We start from the raw sequence: 18,601 nt of genomic DNA on the forward strand, positions 1-18,601 counted from the left end.
TGGTACAGCTCAGCATCCCGGAAGTTCAGCATCATTTGCTCTTTCAGGAAGAGACGCATCAGAGCTTTGACAACAACGGGGACAGTGACAAAAACATCGGCCTGTCCAGCGGAATTTCCTTCTTTTTCGCAAGTGGAATTCATATGAAAAGGGTACTCTTTCGATTTCAAGCTAAATTACAGCCTGTCATTTTCGTGTCAGTCAGCCAGCTAGCTGGCCGACTCGGATAATGTTTAGCTAGCCAGTGACTTGACACGACATGGCCTGTTCACAAGCTAATGTTAGCTGCCTAGCCACCGTAAATAAGACTGTCCTGTGGCTAATTGAGTTCGTTTTATATGGCATAACTGTGCGTTGGCTGCGTCGTGAAACATATACTCAGCGTTGGTCTCTGTGGCTCAGTGTGCAGACGATGTTATGTTAGCTGGTTAGCTGAACTGAGCATCAGTTATGACTTAGTCTGTTTCACTTTCGTTTATCTTACAGAGGAGTCCAGCGTTGCTTTGAATAAAGAATGATGGGCAGGAGGGAGTTTGTTGTTTTAGCTTCATTCTCATCCAGGAAAAGATGACAGTGATGCAAAGCAGCTGCATGACTGCAAGCAGCGACACACACATTCACGCCTGCTCTTCCTCTAATCCTGACCACCACCAAAGGCTCAGCCTGAGCTGTTCAAAGGCAGCTGCATGGTGCTTAATCACAGTAATGTGGTGGTGTCTTGGTAGATTGGTATACAGTGGCTTCCAGCCATCTTAGCAATACCATCAAGGTGATGTAGTTAAGAGAGTTACATGAAAAATGTATCCTTTACTTAATAAGGCACTCCAGCTATTTAGTATTAAATTTCTGTGAAGTTAGGGGAGGTTTTGACTCACCATGCCATCACCATCTCTGACTTGACATAGCTCCTCCAGAGCCACATAAAGCACATGATGCCCTGTTTTCACAGGCTGAGTAGCTCTTTCTCATCATGACTAGTCAGTTGACTTTGGCAAGAAAAATCATGCCGTTCCCTTTTAGGTCAAAGTACAATACGACCCTATAGAAATACTCCATTTGATGCAAAAGTCTTGAATTCAAAATCATACATGTACTAAGATCGCACTTCTTCCCAGGCTTGATGTCATTTTAGGACGGTGCACCAGCTGCTTGGTGACCTATTTTAATGGTCAAATATACGAAACAAAAGCTTTCTTTGTGCAGCAAACACAGATTACAAGAAATATTGTAACATGACTGGCGACAGGTTTTTGCTCTGCAAAATGGGCCTATTTTAAGTCAAGTCAGTTTTATTTATACAGCCCCAAAATCAAAAAGTTGCCTCAGAGGTCTTCACAACGCCCTCTATCCTTACACCCTTGTTTTTACATAGGAATACGCCTGCCTTCAGGTGGCTATATGCTGTATATGCTCCACTTCTCTGCTGTGTCTTTTCCTTAATCCATATATTGTCTGAGATGGTGTGGAACCTCAAAAAGCCACTGGAAGGCTGGTTTTTCTCTCCATTTTTACTTAATTTTGTGTTTTTGTTCTGTGTGTGCCCCTGAAAGAAAGACTTTTCCCTTTCCTTCACTCTGCTGTTTGTGAAACTCAGCTTCTCTGTCGTCTGCTCTTTTGTCTTACAGACAAATGAAGTGACCACCAGGATACAATGTCATCGTTCCAGGTGGTGGACTCGTCACCGGGCAGCAGCATGAGCGTCATGGAAACGTCCAACTTTGCCCATGTCATCTTCCAGAATGTGGGGAAGAGTTTCCTGCCCCAGGCCCCCCTGGAGTGTCGCTATACACTGACACCTTACATCGCCCCCCACCCCAAAGACTGGGTGGGCATCTTCAAGGTACATCACGCACAACACAACTGCTTCAAAGACACCATCCAGCACCATCAATTAAGCACCAGACTTTAAATCATCTGAATCATTTATGTTACAAAGAGAAATTTGGAGACTGGAACCACTCCCAGCCTATTACATAAGTGTTTGTGATATGGATTATGTGTTAGGGTTTTATTAATTGGCTATAGATTTGCAGTTGGCGCATTAACACTTACATCCGCCTTGACACTAATGGTTGAGCTCTTCACTACATGCCTAGTACCTCACCACAAGCTTTGGTGTGGTTGCTCCGCATGCAGGAGGAGGAAGAGTGTACATGGTGGGCTGGTTGCAGCAGGTCTCGCTGGGGGGCAAACATTTGGTGCTCTTTATGGACCACTCTGATTCTTATTAGGACCTCTTTTCCCTCCACTTCACTTGTTCGTTCCCCTCTGTCTTTCCATCAGTCTTCCCTCTGCTTCCTGCTAACAGCCTCCGCTCCGCTCTTTTATCAAGGCCATCAAATCTCACACGTAATTAACAGGAAATGTGAACTAGGAAACTTAATGTCTCGTAAAGTCAAAAGACAAACATTTTATTGTTGTTTAAGAACTGACTTCAAATCCACCAGCTCAATTAAAAAGGAATAAAGACGCTGGGTTTATATGGAAAAAAGTCAATTGGAAAATTTAATTGTTGTAATCCACGCTAATGAAGCCCGTTTGATGGTCGCCGCTTCATGTCAGGGAACAAGCAGACTGCGCTCCATTAATCCTTTTGACGCACATGTCTGTCTTTTTGTGATAAGTAGAGATACTTGTCTATTTATTTCTGGCAAAATCTTGGCGCTGTGTGAATACATTCTATTAGAGAGAAACCATTCAACACGTGATTATTTCATCTTCTTGTCAGTGGGGCATATATCAAGGGGTCAGTATTTGTTTTTGCTTTTCCAAATAATAATTGTCCTCTTTGGATATAATAGAAATTAAGTTGTGTCACCACACTGAGGCTAATAAATCATGTTTTTTGGCTTGAAGTTTGTCAGGATGGTTGAGCACTTTATTGTCAAAATGAACGGGTTGGTGGATCATTAAAAATGATTGATTAGATTTCGCTGAGCAATGATGATCAACATGTTAATGAAAATTTAAGTCCTCTGTCATTTAAGTCTTTTTGCCTCCCAGAGGCAAAACCTTTGTGCAGAGATGACTCAGGGAGAGAGCATTTCCCCCCCTTACCTTTCACATCATAGGCGTTACCTGTTTCAGAGAGAGACACTGAGCAATAAAGCAGACTTGCCATGAGGATGACTCAGACTGCACAGACAGGCACTGCTCATTTGAGTTGTGCACAGACACCCCCTAGTGGCTGAAAATGGTCATAGTACAATAAAAAGGATCCTGGTTTAACAAACGTGCTCCTAGATGCTGGTGCCCTCAAATAGTACTTGCATGCAGTGTATACACAGTAAACATTAACAGAGTGTAATCTAATCAAGCTGGACAAGTTTTCTTTTGTTTTCCAGCATGCTAACAGCATTATCCATACATCACCTGTAAATTGCTTTGTAGATTTCCTTTGTTTGGCCAGTGAAAGCCTGGTTTAGTTTAGTTTGATGGCTGACACACGCACGCACACACACACACAACTCCCTAAAAAAGCCCCGTGGAGGTTTTTGGTTGTGGCATGTTTGTTGGGGCAGCAGGGAGAAACCCGTTGTGTAAGTGTATAATTAACGTGTCATCGTGCTGTTCCCTCACACCTTGGCTGAATGATTGATAGCTGCTTTGCCTATGATTATTTTATAACATCACTCCCGTGTTGGAATGCCACACCATACCTAACCAAATGTCAGTCAACTTCACTCTGCAATTAGCGAAATTATTTATGTCTGTTCTCTCTTAAGCAAACACACGTGAGCACACAAGCAAACTTGGCAGGGGTCCATCGCAGCCTGGGCTCTCACTGAGATGCTGTTGGATGTGGAAAGAATGTTCTTGGCCCAGGTTTTCACACTGACGATTACCATTTGTTTGGAGTGGCATTATACTCAGCGTAATGGGTTGATAAGGCAAACACTACAATTAGGTATCATGCAACAGCATTATCAAAACAGACATTTTGACAAATGTTTTGAGTAGCTCAGTTGATTTACTGTCAGATATTGGCCTATTCTTATTTCTTTGTCTTTTTTTTTAATTCAGATTTTTTTAGTTGTAAATTTGATTGTTGTTTATTTAAACATGCATAAATGGTTTTATATACACATGGTAAGAATTTACAGGCATGTTATTCTTTAATATTTGAAAGTTATGGGTCCTTTAAAATCCAACACAAGTAAGAAACCCCTCCCAGTGTCTGTCGCATCCTATAATTTCCAATATAGCATAGTCAACCAACTGTCTAAACATGTAATATTATCCTGTTACTATGTGGCAGCTGTCCAAACGAGAGACTCTCTCTCGCACCACTTTCTCCATTTTTAAAATGTAAAAATGTCCCATGGTGCCACAGGTGGTTGACTTATCCGCAGCTGAACTGCAGTTATGTAACGTCACAAACATGTATCGCACATGTGAGTTGAAATGAGGTGTGTGCGTGAGCGTGTGCGGTTGTGTGCGACAGATTTACGACGCAGGACCTGAGTTATGATGTTCACAACTCCCTTTCATCATCTGTCACCTAACAACACATGAAATCCACGGAATTACATCTCCCTTGCCATTTTGTGTAAAATTTTCACCTTTTCTTCCCTCGTTCTCGTTTTTTCTTCCCCCCCGCTCGTCTCATTTCCACGTGGGTTGTTCTCTGCCGTCTCACGAGTCTCTGCATGTGTGTGCACGCACACAAAGCTGCACACCCCCCCGCCCCCCATTCTCACACCTTTGCTGCCCCTCTTTTGTGTGAGCCCAAAAGGGGCAGGAACTGAGGGGAAGGAGAGGAGGAAGAGGAGGTGTGTGGAAGAATGAGGGGGCATGGTTTTAAATGTTTCCATTCTTGCCTTGAACGTTGTATGTAGTCCTCCAGCTGTCTTTACCAAGTGTGTTTTTTAAAATGTGATGATGAAAGACATTAAAATGTCATCTGGCTATTAACATTTTATATTAATGCAAAACATCATGTGACATTTGTGATTTTTTTTTTTTCCTTTTCACATAATATCTTCATTCTGTCCAGTCAGGCACTATTTTTTTTTGTGGATCAACATTTTCGTTGTGGTTTATGTCCTCAGGTGGGTTGGAGCACAGCCAGAGATTACTACACTTTTCTTTGGTCTCCTATGCCTGAAAACTATGAACCAGGAAGTACTGTGCACAGGACTGTGGTGTTTCAAGGTACGCATGCACACACACACACACACACACACACACACACACACACACACACACACACACACACACACACACACAGACTATGTAAACCACTATACAGACCCAGGGTATTCCAAAGTAACTCCTCCATTTTACGGCGCATATAAAAACCAGCACTTTTATTTAATAAGGGAACACAACCGCAAACGGCGGCCTGGGACCTGAGCACCTCTCAAAGCACACACACACACACATGCAGGTTGAAGGCCTGCAAACTGGTTTTACTGGGCCTGGAACGGTCAGATATTACACAGTGAAAATATGAGAGCATGCTGTGGTGTGTCAGTAGTCAGTAAAACCGGTTGGCTGCTGGATGTTCTGTGCTTAGTCCTCCGTCCCGGAGAACCAGGCCTAACGTGTGAACGATGTGCTCCGGTGGGATCTCACAGTGTAGCTACGGGCTGTTTGACCTACTAACATGTATAAATGGTGTGCCATTGTTTTTTTGATAAAGAGAATTTAACACAAACACACACTCATCTCTTTATAGGTTATTACGTTCCTAAATCTGATGGAGAATTCTACCAGTTTTGTTATGTCACACATACTGGTGACATCAGAGGAGCCAGCACACCCTTCCAGTTCAGGACAGCCACACCCACCGAAGAGCTGCTGACTGTTACAGAGGACGACAGCAACTCAGATATACTGGTCGTCACCACCAAGACTGGACTGCTGGAGGTACACCACGGGAAATTGAGATCATTCTTTTTTAATTTTCTGTCTTTCTCTCTGCCCATTAAAGGGTCCTACAGCGAGGTACTAGATCCCTAACAGATCCAGGGCTTCTGTTCCCTACTTCCCTCCCTGACTCTGACCAATCACAGAGACAGCACACAGTATATCGACACAAATTGAATTTTATATAAAGCTTTTCAAGTGTTGACAAACTGACAAAACTAAGTGACTTGAACACCGAAATCTTCAATGCACATGTACCCTCACTTTCTTTCTCTCTCCCCTTTACTCACCTCCTGCCTGGCAGCATGTGGAGGAGGCGCAGCAAGAGCGCAGGGAGCTGCTGAAGGCCATGCGTCTCCTCCAGGAAGAGAAACAGCAGCTGCAGGAGGAGCAGAAACGACTGGCCAGGGAGAGGGAGCAGGAGAGGGAGACATGTTGCCTACTGCGGACACACAACCAGGTTAGAGAGGAAGCGAGGGCAGGAAGTGAGTTAACTGATCAAACGGTATTTGCCCAACATTGAGATTAACCGCCATCCCTTATGCCACAGGTGGTCATCATCATTTAACTTACCATTATAGACTGGAAAAAATTATTGCTCAAACTATAAAATCATTATTAATTCGGAAGAAGTAAAAAGAAAAAATGCATTCAAAGCAAAATAGAATTTGCAGCTCACACAAAAATAAGGCTCTAACAACAACACGGAGACTTAAGGTGAGTTTCAGTGTGTTTGTGCATGTGTGTGTTTGTATGCAAGTGTGTGGGGAGTGTGTTCATGTGCAGGAGTGAGTGTCCACATAAACAGACAGTCTCTATTTGCACATGTGTGTGCGGAGCCGGTTCCTCGCCAGTGATCACAGGTCTGAAAACTTCAAAGACCCGAATTTATGAATAATCAGTGTCCATGTTTGACAGACACACAAAGAGTGTGTGTATGTGTGCGTGTTTGTTTGTTTGTGTGTGTGTGTGTGTGTGTGTGTGTGTGTGTGTGTGTGTGTGCGTGTGCGTGCGTGCCAGTCTCTCTCTCCCTCTTTAACGACCTGACTCAGTGGGCCAGAACGGAATCGGGACCCAGTTTTCTCGGGCATCTGGCGTCAGGGACGATGCCATCGCAACCACAGAGTGAACAAACATGACGTCAAACGCACACAGACACACACGCACACGCTCACACGCGCACACGAACCCCCCCCCCCCCCCCCCCCCCGCCTTCACTCACACACTCACACACTCACACTCACATTCAGGTTCCACACCACAGGGCCCCCTTCTAATGTGCATTCACACATGCACAAGCGCGCACACAAACACAAACACACTCATTATGCCACCCGCTCGCAAACCCTTTTAGTCTGTGTGTGGAATGAGAGGAGGGTAGTCCGCAAAACCGCTTGCCTGAAAAAAGAGCCCTGCCCAGCCTCAGGGACAAACACCACTCAGTCACGCGATGCAGTGGCCACTGCTTTCTCACTGTCTATTTTCTCCCCCGGCTGGCCCTCTCTTCCTCTCTCACAGTTTTCAATGAGGTGTTTTTTGTTTTTTTTTTGTTAAAGCATGGTAAACAAAAATACATTCGGGAACACTAATCAGAACAATCATTTGCTAAAAGTGAACCTCTGCTTCGATTTCCTCGACTTTTTCGCTCGCTTCCCTCCCCGTGCGCTCACTCACCAGGATGAGTCAGGTTTTGGATTTTAGTGTTTTATGAGTTTCTCATTTGATAAGCAGCTACTTGGCACACATGCCTAAAAGCAGTCAACTCAAGCGATCTCAATGAAAGCAGAGAGCGGTGTGGCAGAAGGGGGGGGGGGGCGAAAACTCTCCAACTTGCCAAGAGGTTTGTGAGTTTGAATCCAGTCTCTTATCGCCCCCTAGTGCAGCTCTCTGGTCGAGGCTCAGAGCAAGAGCGGGCTGCTTTGAGTTAGTCCGCTGCTCTTTTTTTATGAAGGACAAAGTCGCCATAAATTACGTGGTAATACACACACACATGCGCACACACACACTGTTATTACCGTGCTGCTTTTCATTCAACGGGCATGTCCATCTGTAGATATACGACTTGTGTGAGTAGGGGTGTGTGTCTCTTTTTGTGGAGCATTTACAGTAGGTGTGTGAGCTCATGCCACGCTGATGAAAATATCCCGAGTTTAACATGAAAACATAAGTACATATTTTGTGGCTGCTAATTTTACGACTACACTTTTTATAAGGTCTTTATGCACTGCTAAAGTGCTTCCCAAACGCCAGCCGTAAAAATCATACAGTAATCTACGCAGAGCCAAGCCCAGAGGGAGACAGGCCGGAGTACGCATTGGTGTGTGCATGTGCACTCTGCCTGCTTCAGATTCATGGCCGTACTCTGCTATCTGCCTGTCTCTGAACGCCCTTGAGAGTGTAGCTGTGTGTCCGTCTTTCTGCTGCTCTCAGGTGTGTTTGCGTGAGTGAGTATGCGTGTGCATGCTGCAAAGAGAAAGGAGGGCGTGTGCAGAGGTATGTTGTTCTGTCACAACCAATATTAGCTATGGATGATTTAATGTCCTTCACTGCTGATGAGCAGCAAGTTGAAACAAAGCATCCCCTCAGCACGCCTCACATGCAGAAAACAGAGCTTGTATGATCTGTTGTACGCTTGCAAGAGTTTGTTCAAAGGAATGCGCTGATACTAGATGAGTGATGTCTGCATGCATTCACCACATGCTTTACTGTTTGTTCCGTCTGAACACTGCAGCAGCTTCAGATGCTGAATGTGTGTTTCACGTCAGTCAAAAATCTCACGAGTCATAATTTGTGACTGGCGTGTTTGATTGATGAGATAAGACTTTACTGATCCCCAGAGGGGAATTTCACATGTTACAACTGCCCTAGAAACAGGCTGCAGAGGTAGGAAACAGAAGGACGGCCTGTTTAAAATGAAATAAAAAAAACAAAAAACAGAATGAAGCAAGATGTAAAGCTATGCATTATATATGCATTACAATGTCTTACTCTGTTTACATGAATTTATGAATTTTGGCAAACCTTTGTGCAGATGCACATGTGCAGGGATTGTTAGTCCAGTAGTGCAAATCTTAACCATTTGCAGCATAAACTGGACATTGTAACCTTCATGAAGGCTGTTGAAGTCGTAGACTGCTTTAGTTTTATGTGTGTGTACCTAATAAAGTAGCTGCTGAGTGTTGGTACAAAAGACAAATACAGTGTGTATGAAAACAAATAAAAACAAATCGATACTGCAGTGTGACATACGCACTACATACAGTCACATGAAATTTTACCATCTGTGATTAAAAATGAGTATTGCATAAGCCCCTGACTTTGTCCAGCACTCCTTCCCCTCTGCCAAATTCAGCCTGCTGATTTGGTGGCTGCGATTGGCTGTCGCACCTGTCGCTCTGACCCACAGCTGCTTCTCTGTCCCGTAGGAGCTGCTGCGCTCGTCGCAGGGCCTGTCAGAGGAGAGGGAGGAGGTGAGGAGGAGGCTCACAGAGGCCACGGACCGGGTCCGCCAGCTGGAGGAGGACCTGCTGGGAGTCACACAGAGAGGCCTGCAAAAGGAGACGGAGCTGGATTGGTGAGTGGAGACTGCAAACAAGTGACTATCAATCATCCAAAGTCATCCATTTCTGTGAAGACATGACTGTCAAAATGACTGTGTTTGAGGAGGAGCTCTTGTCTGCCCTCTGCTCCCTCAACGTCTTCATCATTCCACTCATCTACGCTGAACTAAATGATGAAAAGCACAAATCATTCACTCAAACATTGAGATTAGATCCAATCAGCACATCCCTGATGCTGTAAAATCTGAATTTGCGGGTTGGTATTTTTTTCCACAGATTTTGTGGATGATGGGTGAGGCATGACCGTGCAGCCAGGCCTTCTGGCAAAAAATGATTTTGCTGACATTCATTGGGTCATGGTTTCTAATTTGGGAACTTGTTCACACACACATAGCATAATTAGAAAGGTCTTCTTAAGCTGCCCCCTTAGCTCCCAAACAGCAGCATGTGAGAATTAGTGTAATCTGATGACGCTGTGGAATGTTTGACAAAGAAAGCTGCACAAAAGTTATTTTCATCATTTTATGTCTCAGCCTGCGTGACCGTCTGAAGAAGCTGACAGCAGAGAGGGACAGCCTGGAGAGCCAGCTGAAGGATGAGAAGGACGAGAGAGACCTCTACAAGGTGGGAGAGAGCTCCTCAGGGCGGAAAGGCCTGAAGAATGAAAAGGTGCATTTTGACGATTAAAGCCTTTGTGTCTTTACTCTGACCTTGCCATTCCTCTTTCTCTTGTCTCGCTGTGTGTAGGCACACCTGCGCAGCACCGAGCTGGAGAACACAAAGCTGAGTGCAGAGCTGCAGATGCTGAAGGCGGTGGAGCTTAACCGGGAGGTGACCATTGCTCAGTTCCAGGAGGAGCTGGATAGGCTCAGGGCCTGTGTTGCCCAGCGGGACAACCTGGAGAAAGAGCTGCTGGCACACAAGGCTGACAAGGTAGTTTGAAATGATACTGCTAAGATCATCTAAACGAACTATGCAGCCAAAATATAAAGACAAGTAGTAAATTGCTCGCCTGTTATCTCATGTGGGAGCATCCACCCACATGTGTGCGTCTGTATAGCGAAATCAGTTCATCTGTTTAATTTTCGTATTCATGTCTTTAGGCAGAGCTGGCCCATGTGCGTGAGCTCCTCCGTCAAACAGAGGAGCAGCTCCAGGCGTCCCGGCAGCAGGCCTCCCTCCTGGCCTCGGAGCTCCGCGACTCAGCCAGCGCCCGTGACCACACGATGACCGAGCTGTACCGCGCCCGCTTGGAAGTTGACAAGCTCCGTGCCAGTCTAGCCGATGCCCAGGCCGAGTGCCAACGCATGGAGAGCCAGCTGGACCGCATGAGGAGCACTGCACAGAAGGAAGTGGTCGGTGTCCGACTTCCTCGTTCTGTATCCGTGTCTTTCATTTTCTACGCTATGATAGGCCAGCAAACCAAAGAAATTCCTTTCTTTCCTGAGGGATTTTCCACATTATTTTTTCTCAAAATTTGCTCTTAATTTGCTTCTGTTCCAGGGTGTTGGGACCAGTGGGGAGATGACACCCAGCATCTTGGTGGTGTCAGAGGCGGAGGCCGAGCTGCAGAGAGAGGTGGAGGAGCTGAAGCTGCGTCTTCACATGGCCGCTGAGCACTACAAGGAGAAATACCGGGAGTGTCAGCGTCTCCGCAGGCAGGTGGCTAAACTGAACACAGCTGAGTCACAGGGGGTGAGTACTGTGTGATGAAACTCATATGCAAAGACCGGGCTAAAAATAAATGCTACACACAGAGCAGTTTGTGCCTAAAGCAGTAGAAATTACATTGTGTTGATACAGCGTTCCTGTTGTTCTGTGTATTTTCGCAGGAGCCAAAGAGAAATGCATCCACTGAGACAAGACAGGAGCCACTCACCCCGAGTCCAGAGTCACCAACAGCAGGTAAATACACACACACTCATACACTCACTCCCACACACACATACTGTAGTACTCTTAAGTCAACTATAATTACCTTTCTTCAAGCAGTTGTTTCCCTTGGATGCCAAATAAATGATGAAATACTGAAACTAGTTAAAGAAACAGTCATGTAATGAGGAACGTTGCTTCATGCAAGCAGAAAGCTAGAAATACAAGATTTTCCACTAACAGTATCTTCAGTCGACAGTGACACATTGCAATCGTGTGACTTAATGAAAAGAAAGTGTTGTGACTCACTTTCATTTGACTGGACAAAACTCTTTCTGTGCTGTTAATGTTGCTCCCTTCACCTGACACACGAACATGCACATCTCAAAACAACAAGGCGAGGCCTGGGTGACGAATAGCGATTGCACCAAAAATGTTAATTACAGTAGTATGATTGAAAGAGTTTGTCATACGGAGAGCAAGAAGTGATGGTGCTGACATAACCATAATTAGCACTTTATTTTCAGTTTTAATACCTGAATCAGCGACTGTCCTGCTGACTGTGTAATCTTGTGTGTTCTACTCTTACTTTCTGTGTTTGTACAGGGAATATAGCTGCTGCAGTCCTACAACAAGCTGCCCAGATGACAATCACTCCAGAACTTAATCACAGGGAATCCACACATACAGACGCATGTATCAGCACAGAGAAGGAAGAGATGCAGAGAGAGAAAATGCCAGAGGAGAAGGCCGAGGTGGAGGCTGAGGAAGGAACAAAGCGAGGAGAGGACACACCGAAAGAAGACAGAGAGAACGAGGAGAAGAAGGACAGCCTGCCGGAGGAGAGCCTGAGGATGACGAGCTGGGTGGAGGTGGAGAACGAGAGGCCGAGCGCCCGGGAGGACAGCGAGGTGGAAATGGCGGGGAAGGAGGAAGTCGAGGAATCGAGGGATGTGGTGGAGGGGAGGAGCATGGGGGAGGCGGAGAAGGAACAGACTCGCTCGGTGGAAGAGGAGCTGGCGATGATGGAGGAGAAGTGGAGGGAGCAGTGTGCGATCAACGAGACTCTCAAACAGCGGTTGGCCGACGAGGAGGAGCGATTCAGAGTAAGATGTGCACAGAGTGGCTGGAAATATGAGGGATCAGTATGTTCCTGATACTCAGCGTTTCTGTGTAAGCCTTTAAGCAAGGCAGCTACTGCAGCCCCAGCGCAGCATACATTTCCTTTAGTGTAGATTAAAACAGCACTACGGTGCAGGCTGGCATTTATGAAAGGAAGCCTCTCACACTAATTCTATTTCTTATCATCCTCAGTGCGCACAACTTTTTAAGCACCTCAGATCTGTAATCCCTGTTCTCCCCTTTCACGAGTCAATTTTCCAGTCCATTTAATTAGTCCTTTCTATTACTGGATGTAATTACACACAAAGAAAACCAGTCGCTTGAATTAGCTGTTGAGGCTGTCATCAGTCACATGTTACACATGTTCTAAAGTTTGTTTTATTTTAACAAACACTGGTTATTTTGTCCTTCATTCGTCATCTTTAACATGTCTCATTTTCTAAAAACATTTTGGCATCTCAGATGAGCCCAGTGTCCTGAGTGTCTGTATTTTTATGCAAATGAGCTTTGACTTTGAACTTTAACAGCCTTATGGATGCTGATTCACGGAGAGAGCCTACAGAGGAGCTTGTGTTTATTTGAGTATGCATTAATCAGAGTAACCGGGTTACTCCACGCATGCACACATAGCCTCTGCGTCCATGCCCCACATGAGCCGTTGTGTGTGGTATGTGTGTGTGATTCGATGCAAGCTCCTGAGCTTGTTACATCTATGTCGGCCTGTTGCGTTTTGCGTGCGAATGTCCTGCCAGCATTTAATCTCCATGAGTGAGTGTGTGTTTATCTGCGCTGTAAATAAGGCTCTCCCTGACTTTGATAGAGTCTCCTGTCTGAGGCAAATGCCCGGGGCCCCGAGCCGCTCTTAATGGCCCCGGAGACTGACGAGAGAGGCAGCCGCAGAACGCCATGCTTTACGGCTGTTTACATCAGCCACCCAGAGGATGGAGCGAGGGAGAGGAATAGACAGGGAGAGAGGAGTGGGAGTCGGGGGCACAGAAATACATTGTTGCAGAATCCCTTCACCTGAACTTAACCCTCTAATGCTGCACCGTAAATTTGCGAAAGAGGGGGAGAGCGAGAGAGGACAAAAGGAGATGAAAGAGAATGACGGGAACAGAATTTAAGAGTGAAAAAAGTAGGACAGACAGACGGTCATGAAGCAGAAAGAGAAACCGGGAGAGGAGGGGATTTGGAACCTTTGTAATGGGATGAAATGAGAGAAGAGCAGGCAACCAGTCATGTAAACTATCCCACAGGGTCAGTCCTGTTAGAAAGTCCGAGATTTACTACGATCCCCTGGCCGGCTCCAGCCTGTACTGCTCCTCCAGCCTGCCCTTGACACGCACCCTGTTTCTGTGGCTGTAGCTGTGTGTTTTACAGTAAGCACCACACATTTGACACCAGGCTTTTTTGACGATCCAGGCTAAATAGAACTCAACTGATCAAATATTATGTTCACTTGCTTGACTATGTGATGCCAACTGACACTCCTCTTCATCAGTCGGCACGAGTAGAGTGGAAGCGCAGACTGAAAGCAGGGAAAGGAAGGGATGAGTGAATCTATAATGAGTTGGTTTAGTTAGTTTTTGAGCTGAAACAAAAAGTTTATGAATTAATAAGTATGAATTTAAATACATATATATAATTGGAATTGGAAGCTACAGTAATGTCCCATGTATCTTTCAGTATTCCTACTGTACATTGTTCTCTTCATCATCACTAGTAAGCCAGCTCATAATTAAGTAGTTTTAATAGTTAAATTTTTGCTACTCTAAAAAAGCACTAATGCCAGAAGGCAAACACAAATGTTACACAACCTCTGCTCAAAGACCTTGTTACAGCACTGCTGCTCATAGTGTTATTTGGTGTGGATGGTTTCTTTTTCTCATTGGTTAATGAAATTCAGTCATCTGTTGTAGAGCTACAGTAATTCCAGGGTGCATTGTGGGTTTTTATTTCCTTTCCTTGTGTGTCTCTAGGTGCAGATGGCAGAGCGAGCCGGCGAGGTGACGGAGCTGAAGCGCAGCCTCGCTCAGGCCCTCAGAGACAAGGAGCAACTGCAGGAGGTAAAGCAGCAGCTCTCGGTGTGCAGTTTTTTTATCTCAACAGATGAAACAGTGCAGTTTTAGGTCTTAGTTTTATTTTAGTAAAGCCACCTGAAATTTGCATCTCAACATACAGCTTGTGATAGATAATGTAGGCTCTGAACTGAAGTCTAGCAGTATCATCACATTCGGTTGTGAGCACTTCAGTACAGTGTATGAACTCCTTCTGTAGCCATTCCTGCCCTTCTCCATACTCCCCTCCACCCACTAATTAATACATCCATACTTGCTTCTTTCGCCCATCGGTACAGTGCCATTAGACAGTGCAAATGCCACGCGACGTGTCTGTTTCACCTTCCCAACCCTGGTTTAAATGTTAAACCTGATAGCAGCGCACTAATGAAGTCATCAAGAGAAGAGGTCAGAGGGGGGAATAGCGAGAGGAAGGAGGGAGGTAAAAGAGGGAGAGGGCGAGCGCCTCCATCAGCAAAGCCAGAGCAGAGGGAGCCAGAGTCTGACACCCATTACAGTAATGAGTAGGGTACTAATGCTCTTGTTTCAGATATAATCACAAAGGGCAGAAACAATGTAGAGGGAAACTTAACTCTGAGCTGAAAATACTTACTCCCCGAGTGGTTCCAGTGGTGAAAATTAGCTATGGAAACATTGACTTTCTTTCACACAGCTATTCTCATCAGTCTCTTTTCTAAAACTAATGTATATATAGAAGATAAAAAATAATGAAATGAATAATGAAAAACATGTTTGCCTTGCTGTTTTGGCAGCATAGCATGCTGAGTAACAGCAAGCGTCGGTTTAAAAGACATGACAACAATATGTAGTTTGAGGTACTGTGACACTCAGGGATCCGTCTCGTCCCCCGTCCAGGAGCTGCAGCGCTGCATGTCCAGGCAGAGGGAACAGGAAGTTGGTGTTCAGGGTGCTGAGATGAGGCAGCCGATGGTGCTGCGCTACCCCCTGCCGTACCCTCAGGACCCTTCTCCTCCGCCACTGGTGCCACAGAGGCCAGCTGAGTTGCAGTACGGCAATCCCTACTCCACTGACACCGCGAGAGGTGGGAGGACTTTAAAAACTCATTCGTCCATGTTGTCTCCACACTGCTTCTGTTTTTTCCCTTTAAGTCAAATTTTGCTGTCTCTCTAGACCGGGTGGACGTTGCGCTGTCTCCAGAGCACATGTCCCGTCCTCCACCTGAGGCCCCACCCTGCCCTTCTCCCTGCGCACCCCCGATCGCCCCGCCGAGTCCCGGCCCTGGGGCACCAGGCTGGGACCGAGAGGTGGTCTGCATCCAGCCCTCCCGCACCACAAGTCCCCCCGAGAGCCTGGAGCATCCACTGGAGGAGCCACGAAATGTGAGTGCACGCAAAGACGCTGCCACCTAACAGAAACCCAGGCTGGTGTTATTATGTCGTTTCCCATGCAGAGGATTATGCATAGATGATGCATGTATGAATAAAATCAGTCTTAATTGGACATGTTTTCTGCAAGCACCATAACTGATCACAGCATCAGTTCGATCTCAGTGCAGAGGTCCTTCCACATGTAGTCTTGCAGAGCTTTATCCATATTTTAAAGCAGCATAAAATACAAACTAACTGTGATCCCAGTGTTTGTCCTCCCACCCCCGCTTTGTGTAATCCCTCTCTCTCCATCTCTGGAGTGCTCCTCCTTTCTGCATGAAGGGAATTAGTCGCTTGCCCTTAAAAAACGAAGCTTTGAGCTCATTTGCATAAAGCTCTAATTAGCGTCACTCCCTCAGAGCTCCAGAGAGACAGAGATAACAAGGGCTTGGAGAGTAATTAGGGGAGATTTTGCAAAGGGACAGACCTAAGATCAGTTTGTTGGAGTATATCTTTTGGTTGTTTGGGGGGTTTACAGTGTGTTGTTCTTTAAATAGAAATGACAACACACACCCATATGATATGTAATATAGATGGGCATCATTTTCCATCCTCCTGTGTTTGTGTTTCATCAGGCTGCCGATGGAGCTCAGTCATCCTGTGATCATCAGTCCAGCAGACGTAGTGAAAGCAGGAGCAGCTTCTGCTTTGACTCCAGGTAGCGTGCCAACCCACAAGCATAAAACACGACTTTAGGATGAATAGACTTTTTGTGTTTCACTTAAAGACGCGATGAAGAAACAAGATTACGCAAGCAAAGACGAGGACGTCAGTAAAAATGGAGAGCATTGACGGTCACCGAGACCCCAAAATATGTAGAATTACCTGAATTACCCGGTCACTGTGTCAATGGTGAGACAAACAAGGCTAATAAAAAAGAAATTCTTCATAGTGCAGCCTGCAGACTTGCAGATTAAGATGTAGTTTTCATGACCATGTGCAAGCCAAGGGTTGGATTTTCATCCCCACAGATCTAAATATATCACCTTTCTGTAAATACACAGATTTAGACATTTACGACTTCCACTTAGAGGATCATGTATGTTTTAGAAGGGAAGTTGTATATACAACATACATACCTACACATCTATGCGTGCATGTGCACAGTGTGTACATGCCATGTGTAGAACAAACACTGACACATCTGCCTGTCTCTCTCCAGGAGCGACGTTCACAAGCGCTGCCCGTTATGCGAGGTGATCTTCCCACCGCACTTTGAGCAGCGCAGCTTCGAGCAACACGTGGAGAGCCACTGGAAGGTCTGTCCTGTCTGCTCCGAGCAGTTCCCCCTCAACTGCCAGCAGCAGCTCTTCGAAAGGCACGTTCTCACGCACTTTGACGGCCACGTGCTCAACTTCGAGCAGATCGAATGAAGGACGCGGCGGGCAAACAGAGAATTCTGACATAGCGTATGGGTAAATGTGTGTCGTCAGCTATTAGTTTATTTCGATTGGGATTCGGTTAAGTTGTCTTGTTCATATCCAATCATTAGCACTTTTTTGCAGTCTGAACAAAGGTTAGAAAGAATGTAGTCCACTTTTGAAAGGAAACAGTTTGTTCTTTGCCGGCTACTCCACCAAGGTGTTTATCAAGTAGGGTAGCTTTCACCTTAATGCACGGTAGGTAAAAGGATCATTAACACTCGGGAATAGTGCCATGGTCCTTAACTTTTTTGTATCATTTTTACGCTCCTCCTGCTGCTTCGAGGTCCCAAAATCACTGCCTGTAGCGCATGCATTTATTGTGTTCACAACACTTCAGAACCACAGCAGTTCAAGCTAAAAGGGTGAATTTTTTTCACAGCAGGAGGTTGAACCAGAAAAAAAACAAAACATTTCAATATGTTAATGTCCCCGTTCTTTAACTACCCTGAACATATCTTCACCAGTAGGATTCTGTTGTGTTACAGCGACCAGGAAGTCTTCATCTTCTAAACATCCACGCAATTCAAAGAGTTTGGAAAGGCTAGAGAGAGATAAGAAAAAAAGATTTTTTTAAAGTGTAAATGCATGGTGTGTTCATCATTGACGAATGGTGTGGTGGAGATTTTTGTGACTTGAATGGGAAGTGGCTTCTCCCAAACTACAGTACTACTGTACGTATGACAGTGTTTTGCAAAGACATCAGATGGTTTAAACAAAATCAGCACTACGTTTTCATGTATCTGCACTAAATAAGGCTTTATTCTGAATGTACTGTACATATGAAAATGAGTATAAGTTGTGGCGAGATCTGTGAGTTACTGTTGTGACCCTAACACCCACCCCCGCCTTCTACTTGTTACTTCCCTCATGTTTTGGCGATGACAGAATGACGGACCAATGATGTCTTACTGCAGTAAGACCCTGGGAAAATAGACTGCAGGACACTAAGTTACAGACACTTTTATTGACATGTACTTCCACGTTTTAAAATTAGACTTGTGAAGAAAATCATTGCTTTGTGTGCAGGTCCACATCACGAGTGAGTACCATTTATGCGTGTGTGTCCACAGGGCTCCATGTCACCGCTTGTCTATTTTCTGTCATTACAAAGTGACTCCTGACAGTGTTGTGTTCAGGCTTTAAAAATTGCACATGCCCAGTAATCACAAGGCAAACGTGTGTGTCATGTGTCCGATGCAGCCCTTTTCATGTGAGAGTGTCACACTGGTGGTTGAAGTGTGTACCGCAAAGATCTTTATGAATAAACTAAGCTTGTCTAAATGCAT

The 18,601-nt window shown here is 45.3% G+C and overlaps 1 protein-coding gene across 1 annotated transcript; it reads left to right on the top strand.

Moving 5' to 3' along the window:
• Positions 1-30: 30 nt before the first annotated feature.
• On the top strand, positions 31-18,600 carry tax1bp1a (Tax1 (human T-cell leukemia virus type I) binding protein 1a). The gene is made up of 17 exons (XM_070984471.1): positions 31-152; positions 1,626-1,840; positions 5,052-5,154; positions 5,681-5,871; positions 6,176-6,331; positions 9,297-9,445; positions 9,965-10,055; positions 10,179-10,364; positions 10,535-10,786; positions 10,935-11,126; positions 11,264-11,336; positions 11,910-12,409; positions 14,405-14,491; positions 15,359-15,545; positions 15,635-15,843; positions 16,467-16,549; positions 17,054-18,600. The coding sequence occupies exons 2-17, from the start codon at positions 1,652-1,654 to the stop codon at positions 17,262-17,264; spliced, it is 2,859 nt and encodes a 952-aa protein (XP_070840572.1). The 5' UTR covers positions 31-152; positions 1,626-1,651; the 3' UTR covers positions 17,265-18,600.
• Position 18,601: the final 1 nt, after the last annotated feature.

This window comes from Chaetodon trifascialis, chromosome 17 (genome assembly GCF_039877785.1).
Source record: "Chaetodon trifascialis isolate fChaTrf1 chromosome 17, fChaTrf1.hap1, whole genome shotgun sequence".
In the NCBI taxonomy this organism is placed as follows: domain Eukaryota; kingdom Metazoa; phylum Chordata; class Actinopteri; order Chaetodontiformes; family Chaetodontidae; genus Chaetodon; species Chaetodon trifascialis.

Coding starts and splice junctions, on each gene's coding strand:
- tax1bp1a (XM_070984471.1), top strand. CDS start 1,652: ATGTCATCGTTCCAGGTGGTGGACTCGTCACCGGGCAGCAGCATGAGC. Junction 10,365..10,534: donor TGGCACACAAGGCTGACAAG/GTAGTTTGAAAT, acceptor TCATGTCTTTAG/GCAGAGCTGGCCCATGTGCG. Junction 12,410..14,404: donor ACGAGGAGGAGCGATTCAGA/GTAAGATGTGCA, acceptor GTGTGTCTCTAG/GTGCAGATGGCAGAGCGAGC.